General features: G+C 47.9%; 1 protein-coding gene across 5 annotated transcripts in view; it reads right to left on the bottom strand.

Annotated features, from left to right (window-relative positions):
- Positions 1 to 12,743, bottom strand: part of LOC1269708 (myosin heavy chain, non-muscle) — a 44,815-nt gene that overhangs the window by 5,819 nt on the left and 26,253 nt on the right. For all 5 annotated transcript variants that reach the window (XM_061645579.1, XM_061645576.1, XM_061645578.1 and 2 more), the window contains exons 5-9: positions 10,084 to 10,205; positions 5,505 to 5,528; positions 3,393 to 3,485; positions 548 to 3,287; positions 152 to 456 (exon numbers count right to left, since the gene is read on the bottom strand). In XM_061645579.1, coding sequence (XP_061501563.1) covers positions 152 to 456; positions 548 to 3,287; positions 3,393 to 3,485; positions 5,505 to 5,528; positions 10,084 to 10,205 — 3,284 coding nt within the window. The remainder of the gene's footprint in view (positions 1 to 151; positions 457 to 547; positions 3,288 to 3,392; positions 3,486 to 5,504; positions 5,529 to 10,083; positions 10,206 to 12,743) is intronic.

The raw sequence follows: 12,743 nt of genomic DNA, 5'->3' as shown, positions 1-12,743 counted from the left end.
CTCAACGTAATCCTATAACGTTGCGACAAAAGCGCAACAAAAACATTAACGGAAGAGGCATGCACGAGAGAAAGAATATTGTGTCAACTTCAAATCGTCAACTTCAAATAAAGCAAAACAAACTCGGCTTTTCTTCCACTGCTTGCCATACCTGCAACTCGGCGATCTGTGTTTCCGCCTGCTTGCGTCGACGATCGTTCTCCTGGCGCGATTGGTTGACGTTGCGCAATTCGGTAGCAAGATCCGCATTTTCCGCCTCGAGCTGCTGTTTGCTCTTCTCCAATCCGCCCTTCATCTTCTTCAGATTTTCCAGCTGTTCGTTAATGGAGGAAATCTCTTGCGCATGTTTGTGACGCATGTCCATCAGCGTTGACTCGTGGTTGGCCGACTCGTCCTCCAGGGTCTTCTTGAGGGTGGCCACCTCCTGTTCACGCTTCGAACGCAGTTCTTGTTGTGCTGTAATAAAACATACCGAGTCGGGTTTAATGCAATTGCTTTGGACACATCACGTACACATCCCATCCACCTTTCACGCTCCTTTACTTACCAGCAGTGGTGTCCAGCGAATCCAACAGTTCGTTTTTCAGCGCCTCGAGTTCTTCGTTCAGATCACGCTTCTGCTTTTCAGCCTTGGAGCGAGCGAGCTTTTCCGCCTCGAGATCCTCCTGAATTTCGGCCAGCTGCGATTCGAGCTCGCGCTGCGTTTTCTGAGCCGCAGCCTTTGCCGCCGACTCTTCGTCGATGCGTACGAGCGTTTGTGCCAGTTCCTCTTCGCGTTTCACCAGCTGCTGCTGCATCTCCTCAATCTGCATGCGTCGCTCGTTGATCTGCTCCTTCAAGTCTGCCACCTCCGTCTCAATCTTGCGCTTCGAGCGGTCCGCTTCCTGGCGCTGCTGATGGTCCTTCAGCAGACGCTCCTCCAGCTCCGCGATCGTCGACTCGTGCTTCACCTTCAGCTTGGCAAGATGTTTCGCCTTCTCCTCCTCCTCGGCCAGCGTCTGGGACAGGTCGTTGGCACGCTCCTCGAGCAGCTTCTTCTCCTTCACCAGCTTGTGGTTCTGGTCCTCGATCAGCGCGACGTCTTCCTCCATTTTCTTCAGCTTAGCGTCGAGCTGTACCTTCTCCAGCTGCAGCTTCTGGCGCGCGGCTTCTTCCTCCTCCAGCTGCTCCTCCAGATCCTGAATGTTGATTTGCAGCTTCTTCTTCTCGCTGGTCAGCGCGTTCACACGCTCCTCCTCCTCTTCTATTCGCGACTCCAGATCCTGCATCAGCTCTTCCAGCTCCTGCTTGCGAGCGACCAACCGGGCCCGACCCTCTTCCGCTTCAGCGCAAAGCTCAATCTCAGCCTGCAGCTGTTCGGCAAGGTGCGTCTTCTCCTCCATTGCCTGCTGGTACTTTTTCTCGTACTCCTGCGAGTTCTTCGACAAGTTCTCGAGCTTGTCGCGGATCTGGCGCAGTTCGTCCTCCTTCTGCACCAGCTTTTCCTCCTGCTTGGTCACTTCCAGCAGCGGCTTCACCTTCGTGTACAGGCGCCACCACTGCCAGTTGCGCAGCTTCAGGTAAGCGGCACAGTTACGCTGGATGATGCGGATCGCGTTCAGCTGCTGCAGCCGTTTCTGGTAGTTGCGGCGGGCAAGGAACCCACGGCAGAACGCCTGGAAGTTGACGATCAGGTCCGTGATCTTGTAGTCACGCTCCTCCTCCAGATGCGCCAGCACGCCCGCACGGAAGAAGATCTTCGACTGACCGATGCGGTACAGGTTGCTGTCCAGCTCGAGCGATTTGATCATCTGCTCGCAGGCTCGCTTACCATCCATGAAGCCCTTCGGGATGACGTTTGGCGTGAGCAGCTCGTAGCGCTGGCGGAACTCCTGGAACGGAATGCGGTTCGGGAAGCCCTGGCGGCAGATACGGATACCCTCGAGCACACCGTTACAGCGCAGCTGGTCCAGCACGAGCGGAGCATCGATCTTGCCGGCACGCTTTTCGTGGTTCGGAATGATACAACGCACAAAGTTCGGGTTGGTATTGCGCAGCGTGTCCATCAGCTTGGCCAGCTGCTCCTTGTAGAGGTGCGAAACCGTACGGAACATACCCTTGCGCGTGCGCGCACCGAACTGTGTGTCCGTTAGGGCCTGCTGGGCCATACCGACAATCTCGGCGTCCTTCCAGATCTGCACCACGAACGGATCCTGCGACGCCTGCAGCAGCGACACCACGTTCTCGTTCAGCGGATCCATGTTCTTCATCAACCACTTCGTGGCGGAGTAGTCCACCTTGCCGGCATAGTGCACGACCGCAAAGTCGGCCACGCCACGGAAATCGGTCTTCATGAACTTGGGATGCATGGAGTGGGCGGCTGCCAGCTTCTCCACGAACGACTTGTCCGTTGCCTTCGGGAACCAACACTCCTCGTCCAGCAGCGCCATAATGCCGCCCGGCTTGTCGATCAGATCGATCGTCGGCTGCAGATCCAACCCAAAGTCAATGAACTTCCACTCAATGCCCTCCCGCTGGTACTCCTCCTGCTCCAGGATGAACATGGTGTGGTTGAACAGCTGCTGAAGCTTCTCGTTCGTGTAGTTAATGCACAGCTGCTCGAACGAGTTCAGCTCGAAGATTTCGAAACCAGCCATATCGAGGATGCCGATGAACGATGCACCCTGCCGCTTGGTACGATCGAGCGACCGATTTATCCGGTTCACCAGCCACTTGAACATCTTCTCGTAGCACGCCTTAGCGATCGCCTCCACCGCAAACTCCACCTGCTCGCGGGTCTGTGCCTTCGTCACAAAGTCACGGCCCACCTTGATGCGGGGCGTCAGGAATGCCTTGGTCATGTCCGTCACGTTCAGCCCGAGCAGATGCGCAATCTTCTGGGCGACCGTGTTGTCCGGTAGCGTGGCCTGGTCGGAATTGCGCTCCTGCTTGAACGTCATCGAGCCGAACAGTAGCACCGCGCTCACGATGCGGAAGATCGAGTTAAAGTCCTCCGACGTCATGCCCATAATGTTCATGCTCTTGACCGTGGCCTGGAACTCGGCATAGTCGTCCACGCCCGGTACCGGCAGCCCACCGTTCGACAGAAACGGGTACGTCTTCACGTCGTCCAGGATGAAGCGCTCGCGCTGTTCGGGCGACGCGCCCGCCAGCAGCTGGTAGAAGATGTGGAATGTACGCTCATCCTTCGCCTGGCGAATGGCACGTGACTTCTCCAGCAGATACGTCTCGATGTTGGCGCCCGAGATGTAGCCCGAAGCGTCAAAGTTTATTCGAATGAATTTACCCTACACCATGGGGAAGAAGCGGGAAAGCAAGTGTTTATTGTACATTTATTGTTATGCATTGGTGGCACGTTTATTGATGCGTTCGAAGCGGCGGTCGATACTTACGAAACGGGACGAGTTGTCGTTCTTCACCGTCTTGGCGTTACCGAACGCTTCCAGAATGGGGTTCGCCTGAAGCAACTGCTGCTCCAATTCACCCTAATAGTCCAAACGTGATGGGAAAGAAGGAGAGAAATTAAATATATTAATAGAGAGCTTCAGAACGGGTTTTTATTTTACCACATATGCATTCACAATTCAATCAGTTAACATACTTTATCCATAGTACAACAGTACACCAATATTCAATGAATGCTCAATAACATGTACGATAATAAGAGTAGCTAGCGTCATGGCGATCGATAGTTGGATGAAACAATATTAACAGTCTGTGCGTAAATTATTTCCATCCAATTTACTGTACATTTCTAAACATTTTACCACTTATACCAGCTTAACTTTATTCTTAAACTCCCCACATTTAACCGTTCCAGAGATTTGGTGCAAATAGGTGATCATATCATCCTATTATCTTAATCCACATACTAAGCTACTGGGTGAATTGTTATGATCCATCTTAACCTACTTGCACACCATGCGCCATTTATTTGCTAATGAAACAACCCATCCATCAAACCCCGTTTCGTTACACCTGTTCTATCCTTCGCTACATACTCCGAGAAACCCCAGAACGCTGCCTCTTAATACCTGCCTGTCTTTCTGTAGAACAGGAGCTTTAGTAATTGCAAAAAACCCTCCGCACTTATGGAAGCAACCGCGCGTGCTGTCGATCGGTTGGCGGTAAAGCGATACTAATGAGATAATTGCAACATTCCATTACCCAGGGAGAAAAGCTTTGCTGGAGGTGGAGGCAAAATAAGTTGCAAATCGAATGCATTAATGAAGAAAGAAAAAGCTAACGCACGAGAGGGAATGATGATTTTATGAATCAATCGATGAGCGAACATAATAGAGCTATTAATTGGCGACAAAATGGGCTGACCAGTTGATCAGTGTGAATCAGTGTGATGCGAGCGAACAAATAAGGAATAACGAATCAACAGTAAATGAAGAAACCGACTGCATCTTTGTACTTGCAGTTGGCAGAACTGTACTGAAACTGTACTAGAAAATGAAAACACTACATTTACAAGTGAAAACTATACTAAAACTAATGCAATCTCAGATGAAAATGATATAAACAATGGCAAAACCGATCAACAACGATAAATATCCATCACAAAAAAAAACCAAAAACACTAAAACTAACTAAATAAATGAGAAGCAGTGCACGTGGAAAAACAAACAAACACCGGTGCAAAAAACAGTGCAAAACAACCAAGTGATGGGGTGCAAAATGGTGTAAGTTCGGTTACGAAAACTGTTACTATACTTTACCGATAAACTCGTATGGTGACCACCCTATAGAGCAAGTGTTTTGATTTTATCCCAACCGGTGTGTGCGGAGCGAATCAGACGATATATGAGATGATTACCGAGTATATCGGGGGAACCCATCGGTACATTTGTGGCGATTTTGGGGACGATTTTTGTTTGTTTTGTTTGGTTGGGTTTAACACGTCGGATAATAGAAGCCGGCGAGTGCGATTAATAGCACGATTTGAGAGGCGAACGCGTTCCAAAACGGAGTTCCGGATAGTAAAAGCATAAGACAAACACGCACACACACGCGCACACCACACACCCGCATTGGCATTATTAGCAAATTATTAGTTGCGTTTGCGTTGATTTTGGTCGTTTTTTGGTGAAGCATAAGCGCGTTTAAACATGGTGATAAACATATAAGGAACCAGGACGATCACAAAACAAGCACGAATGACGATTGGTAAACGATGATGAGGTTGTATTGATGGTGTTGCAGTGCCAAAGATTGATTGTTTTTTGTTGTTGGGGGATTAAATGTATATTTTGCAATTTTCGATGTTTTGATTTCAAATCGATGGCGTGTGAGAGATTTGGAAAAGAGAAGAAAGAGAAAAATCACAATCATTTATACATGGAATAATTTTGCAATGAAACGGACGGAGGAGTGTCAAAGTAAAACGTAAGCAGAAATAAAACATCGTTGCGGATAATAGTGGGGAGGAACACAGAATAGTAACAAAACAATAAACTTAAAATATAACTAATAAAACATAAAAGAAACAAAATACTTACAATGATCAGGGCTGGCGTTGGTGTCTAGAGGGGTTTGAAGGCATGTTTAGAGTCGATAGCAACGGCAGCAGCCAACAACAGGTGCAGCAATAATCGAGCAGGATGGATGATGGCAGCGCAAATGCGATAATCGAGCGCAATAGGCATTGCACAGGGGACATTTGGATCAATATCACGCCCCGTCAGTGATCAACAATGTCATAATTCAATCGAAATAGCGGAGCGTGAAGAGGCGATTTTAATGACGATTCGTGTGATTCGGTTACATGGATATGGAAGAAAAATGGAAAATAAAAGAGGGAAAATTAGCTAAATAAAATAAGAAACTAGCATAACAAGTATGGGAGTTGGATAAAATTATAGAAGATGGGATATTGCTACATAAATAATTGTTTATATTTGCCTGTAGAACGATTTGAAAGCTTATATACACGCAGCCAGACAGATCGAGCGTATGATCAAGTTGAGCCTTTTGAATTAATTTACTACTTTTCACTTCTTATTCGCGTATTGTCCTTTTTTTCTTTTTGCAATCTCACTTTGGGGAATTCCAGGCCTCGATTTGAGGGCCAGCGAGGTCCATGATCGCGAGGATATTTAACTTGCGCCACAGACACACACACATACGCACATACATATGACCCGGATTTTATTGCCCCTCTGGGTCGCTGGTTTTCCTCCGAACAACACCAAATAGGGGGACTACTCCACCACACGAGAAAACAATAATCACTAGTTTCGAAAAACCAGGGGAGGGGGGATCACTCACCACATCGGTAGCCCTCAATGTACGTACGACGGGAGGTGTTTGCAGTTTCACGACCCCTGCATACCAATCACCATCATAGCAGAGGAAAGGCAAGGGGGAGACCCCAGAGCTCTCCCTTGTCAGTGTAATTAATAATATTTAATAAAAATCAACAGCTACCCATTTTTGGCACAACCGGCCTCAATGCAACTGACATAAACACATCTCCAAGCCGCTGGTCTATCTCTCTATGTCTCTTGGCCCTCCTCTTGGCAAGCGGAGTGTAGAGATGGTGTGTCCTACGCCCGGTGGCTGGTCGCGAAACCGCGCGGAGGACATGCTGCACCGAAATCGGCGACTGCTTACGCGTACAAGTTTCGGAGGTCTCGCGGGGCCTTGCCGTTGCGACTTTCGATATTTTATCACTCTGCGGCAGCACGCTGTGTGTGTGTCTCTCTTTTACACACGGAGACATTTCCACCACGCGATCACCTCTGTCTTGCTTCCTCTCGCTCCTTTTCTCCAATCTGGGGCCCTTTTGCTTTTGCTAGGAGTGTGTAGTCGACGGTTGTTCCATGTGACCGGTTTTTGTTTATATAATTCGCACCATATTGGGCGTCATAGAATGGATTACAGCACCCGCGCGATTGAAGAGCTCTGATCACTTCCCAACCTCCCTCTCTCTCTCCCTATACACTCCCGCTCTTTCAAGTGGTTCCTTTCTTTTAACGACACGCCACACTCTAAGGGCACAAACGGAGCACACGCCTTTTATAGAATCCTGTCGAACTGTACATACAACAGCAACAAGCCGGAGCGATCTAGCAGAGGGCTTTTTGCGGTTTTTACCCCTTTACGCTACACTCGCGCATGTCACCCCACAGCTGTGCCGCCATTGAGGTTAAAGGGGGGCGACTATGGCTGTGTGTTGCTGGTGGCGCTGTTTTTCTTACGACAGTTTCGTATTTCTTTTTCTTCGCTATCTTTTGCATCACTACAAGCTTCGAGCATAGTGTTTCGGAGAGAAGCTCGTTTGGTATTTTATTGCTTGCTGCCGCACCGTTGTTGCTGTCGTCATTCATCACATTCGATTACCGATTAGCGATCGCTGCTGACAGCATATCTATGAACAGTCAATCAGTGTGAATGAGGGGGAATAGGACGGACGTGTTCGCCCCTTTTTTTTCAGTGGCACCATTCATTCAATAAAACTTTTCAGCAGTGACTATCACGACAGCCAAAACAGTTGCTCGCATGCGCGAACCTTGACCTCATCGGAATTTACATCGGGTTGCACGCGGCTAGATGATCATTCTGAGAAATTTCGTTAAAATTTGAGCCAATTACAACGAATATTGCGGTAAATCTTATTGCATTCAATTACTTTCACTCTACTGAAACTACATATGCGCTATTATGCCCTATGCTATCGTAAACTATAGCTCTTCTGTCTATTACGACACCTTCTCACCGATCATAAATGCACTTTCCCCCATAAAAGGCACATCTCGCGTAGAGCACTAAGCCCTTCTACTAATGAATTGCTTGCTTCCCAGCAGTCTATACACGGCTGGACATGTTTATTTCGCGATCGACACGGAAAGCTGCACCAAAAACCAATCTGTCGCACATTGGTCGACCGTCAATTATATTTTCATATTGCCGTGTCCTCAATTCGTACCCGCCGGAGCGCCTTATGGATGGACTTCTCCTCTGCGGGACATTCGTGGCGTTCGGCTATTCGGCATCCAAATATGGGCTTTTTCAGCATGCAAACCCTCCTCCTGTCCTCTCAACCCTGGCGATCGAAAGCTTTTACGGATTCGTATGAAAGAGAGAGTGAGAGCGAGAGAGATCGGGACGATAAGCATAGAGTGCGCCAAAGAAGGAGAAAACAGGGATCCACCATCCAAAAACCGCGACCGTACTCCTTCCACCTTCTCTTCCACATGTGGTGGTTGAATTTATGTTTCAATCTGTGTTGTCTTGCACCCAAAGAAGGGTGTTTTATTATTTTTTTACTACAACCTCTGCTCCGTCCACAAGAAAAAGGCTCATTTTAAGGCGCTTTGGTTCGATTTCGATTTCTTAGGATACGCGCACATATGGTTGCTGTGCTGCTGGCTGCATGCACAAAACACACAGATTGGAGACCGAAAATGGTAAACCAATCCACATTCGGATATGGCCACTTTTGGCGCTGGTGGTGGTGGTGTCGTGTTAGCTTGATCGTACGTTTTATTGATGAGAGAGGTGTTGCAAGCAAAACAATTTTATTACTGCAACTTAATGCGATACATTGCGCCAAAGCGGTGAGAAGTGAATTTTTATGAATATTCTACCATCTTGCTACCATTTGCGCAAACTGGAGCACTCGTGTAACGCCAGCAAACGGTCGGCGCGGATCGACATCTATCTTAACAACGCACCATGGTGGTGCGCCGATCATTTGCGCTCAATTAACGCTAGGACCACCGGAGTTATGGGTTTCCGTTCCATCATATAGCTGCTACTGTCGATTGCTCTTTCGTTTTAAAGAGCCCGGCATTACTCCGCGAGGAGCGACGTTAGAGAGCACAGAGTGCGTGGTTGAACCAATGATCGAGCTGGGCTTACCCACGATGCGAAGGCAAGCGCAGCAAGGAAGAAAAACAAGCTCATGAAATTGATCGATCGCTTACCACAGCACCCTTGTGTGAGTTTGTCAACTGTCTGTCAGGGTGCGGCGGCGGCGGCGCCGGTAGAAACACCGGGGAGCGGTTAAAAAGGTATAAAATCCGCGATCGCGTGTCGCGTGATGGATCTGTGCTCTTCAGCGAACACACCATTCCGCGTCGTCTAGTGGGAACGAGATTAATTTACCACACCGTATACTTGAGCGTTCGAAGCTCGAAATGCAACTGCTGCTGGCTGTCTTATGGAGTGTTTCATGCTAATTTTTCCGCTAATCATAAAGGGTTGCACGCGGGCGAGACGAGGCGGTGCTGACATACCGACCGAGCTCATTCATTTCCATTAGTGTGCGATAATTAATAATTAATTAATTTCTTCCTCCACAGGCAGCGCTGAGAGCTACTAGATGAAGATTTACGCATTTACATGTACCAAACAAGTGGAATCTGACAAATGGAGGCGTGTAATCTCCACGATCTCAGAGCTGGGTGTCACACTCACATAGCGCTGGGTGGGCTGCAGCTGGACAAACAGGGCAGCTGTGGCTGTTGCCCCCCCTTCGTGGCACAACACAGTCCATTGGCACATACTTTCGCTTGATGTTAGTTAATTTCTCCGAAACGGGGAAGGCAAAATTTAACCAAAGCTTCCCTTTTTTGGGGTGGGTGAGAGACATCGCACACAGCAGATGCAATGGTTTGCAGTAAACATGCAAATCACCCACCCAACCGCCGCATACATGTGTGACTATGAAATTCTTCCATAAATGGACATCGAATTGATGCCCCATTGCACCGCAACGACAGTTTGGGAAGGTGCAGTCACCATCAAAATGGCTCATTCATTTCTGACGATCCCCAAAGCTGACGATCGTAGGGGGTTGGAGGAAGGTGACGGGCGCGATTCGGCGGTTTATGGGCACTCCATTTTATGCATCCCGTAAGATATCGGACGCTTTGATGCACGCTTTGACCCACTTCTTTCTCACAGGTCGTTCACAATGTCAATGCGCAATGCGAACCATATGGTCAACATTTCGTAAGCATATTTCCTCCAGCCACTAAACTAACACTAAACTGCCACTATACACAGAGAAGTGAACGCTGAACAGGGTAAGAGTGAGTGTGTTTTACGCTACAATCTGCAGCCGACACCTACCGCGACGGATCCCTTCGGTTTCGATGCAGCGACGTACGCTAAATACTGGATAACTTTCTTTGTGTTCTCGGTTTTACCAGCGCCCGACTCGCCGGTACAAAGAATGGATTGGTCCTCTCGATCTGCAAAAAAAAAAAAACGAACAAGAAAGTAGAGTAAATATAAGTGCATACAGGGTGCGCGGGACGGCTACGTGTTGCAAAAAGTGCTCTGTATGACGACCTCGAGAAGCTGTGCTCGTCCGTCGCAAGCTATGCAAAGCTAAACCCTCTCTCTCTTGCTGTTGTTTGTGTGCTTTGCTCCGGTTCGCACGACTTGCTCGTTTATCAGCTTGACATGTTTGTAAATGACATTCCTTGCCCGAGAGACACGATCGGCTTATCGTCTGGCGAGATGATGGGCAAGGCCACTTCATAAGCCTACAGAGTTTACTTCGGCGATGACTGAGACGGTGCAGAGTATGCTGCTTTAATAGATTGTTCCTGTATCTCCACGATCTTTCTACATGAGCGAGTATAAATAGCAGATCACACAAGCGCAATGATTCCCACATTTGGCCACTTGTCCGCCATCGGACATTAGAATTCGTTAGAAAAAGGGTCACTCCAGAGCAAAACAGCTTTTCAGTGTCTAACCCAACGCAGTTAATATACTTGTTGACGTTGCGGTTTGATCGCGACCGAGACGTGAGCATGTGAGGGCATTACCTAAAAAACCCCACAAATGTCCGCACACGAAACATATGTTACGCAAAACGACAACTCAATGCTCGATCGAGAGACACACACTCACGGATCCGTTGGGCTACGCGCGCGTTGGCAAGATTTCTTGCCGAGTTTGACGATACCATAGATGGTCATCTTCGAGCCGTTTTTTTACAACTTCTCGCGACCTCATTAAGTCATTTGACCAGTGGAATACAAGAGCAAAAAAAATCTGTCATCGGACCTTTCCTACTTACTCCCTCCCGCCCCTTTTCGTTTGACGTACGGCTACACTAAACGCTTATGTCGAAGGTAAAAAGAAACCTCCTTCCTCTAGCGACTTTGTGAAAGAGCTTTACCGGGCTACACCTCTCTCGCTAACGTGTCTATGCAAATCGACAGATTCCTTAAATGGACCATTCACACTCCCATAGACACACATACGCACGCAGAAGCCTTCCCCACATCTGTTGGCGATGCTTGAGTCATCAGATATATTCACTAATTGCCATGTGTACTGGAGATTGATTAATTGCAAGACAAAAAGGTCACCGCCGACAGGGGATCAAACGCCGTACGGTCCCCTTCCCTTGATTTGGTGTGCCGCGGGGAGGAGGAGAAGCCAGGTGTCAAGTGCTAGTGTAGCAAGAAATTAATTTAAATGTTTGCTACCGTACGGCGAGCTGCAATCTATCTCGGCTATCTTCAGTAACAAATCTCGAAACGTCCGTATGGTATACAGGTAGCCAGGCTTGGGGTGCTCGGAGGTCCACTGATCGAGAATGTGTGACTTATTTGGTAATTTTCAGTCAACTGCATCGAATCGAACCGCCAGATCGTGATTGGTCACTTCAAACTAGAATGCAATTGCAGCGTTCCTCTGCAGTAAATCTACCTGCTGTTGAATAACACACTGTTGCTAATCTAATTCTCCAGCTGTGCTATTAACTTTTGATATTACTGGTTTTCCAATGACGTCAGATATTCTACGTAATAAAACGTTATTATTGTCGCCTCGTGCTCGATCAAAGGCGTCCATACGCCTGTTTGCATGTTAGTAAATGTGTTGATTCGATGGTAATATTCACGGAAGTTAAATTTCCCCCATTAACACGCTTCGAGGAAATAAATTCATACAACGCGCTACACCACCGCTGAACGCCTGGCTGAGGAGAAATACTCCCATCTTCAGTGATCTCGAGGCGGTTTAAATACGATCGTACATGTGTAGCATAGAAAAGATCGACGTGTGTGAGCTACCCACACGAAAACAACCGGCCAATTAATTTTACCCTCCACTTCACGGTGCTGCTAGGAGCAGTAGCAGAGCAGAAGAAAGCAACGTGGATGTGGTGTAAGCGGAAGCACACACTAACCGGGCGGGAAACACGTCCGATGGCAAATCCGTGGGGGGGAAACTGTGCTGTGATACAATCGTTAGCGTGCATAGACGTTCGCGGTAGCAAATTGTTCTACGATGAATCATAGGCCCGCGGCTGTTGTGTTGTTGTGCCGCAGTTGCATCCATTTTTTGCCGTCGGAGTCTATGCACTATTTGACATAGCGCCACTTATGCTGAGTAATAACGGAAATTAGGTCGAAAAGACGTGACACAACACAGCAATAAAACTTCGAAGCTTCCGTTCATATGCAAAACGAAAGCAAATACGCGCTCCAAAACCAGGGGAAGATGAATGCCATTCGTAAGCACATTGTATCGATCCTTTATATGGGTACACCCGAAAAGCGCATATTTATTAGCCATCTGTCCAATAATCTCGCGCTCCAAAATGGTAATCGCGTCCGTGAAATCAACTTAATTTTTACTCAATATGGAAGTAACATCCGCCATACCCCCCTTCGAACGAAACAATCTGTGCAGTGGAGGATATTACCAAATAACGGGTACATAGTAGTTTTAAAACCCGAATCGTACAAAAAGATCATCCTGACATA

Source organism: Anopheles gambiae, chromosome 2 (genome assembly GCF_943734735.2).
Source record: "Anopheles gambiae chromosome 2, idAnoGambNW_F1_1, whole genome shotgun sequence".
NCBI lineage: Eukaryota > Metazoa > Arthropoda > Insecta > Diptera > Culicidae > Anopheles > Anopheles gambiae.
Note: the sequence above shows the minus strand (reverse complement) of the source record. Positions and strands in the feature narration are given on the sequence as shown.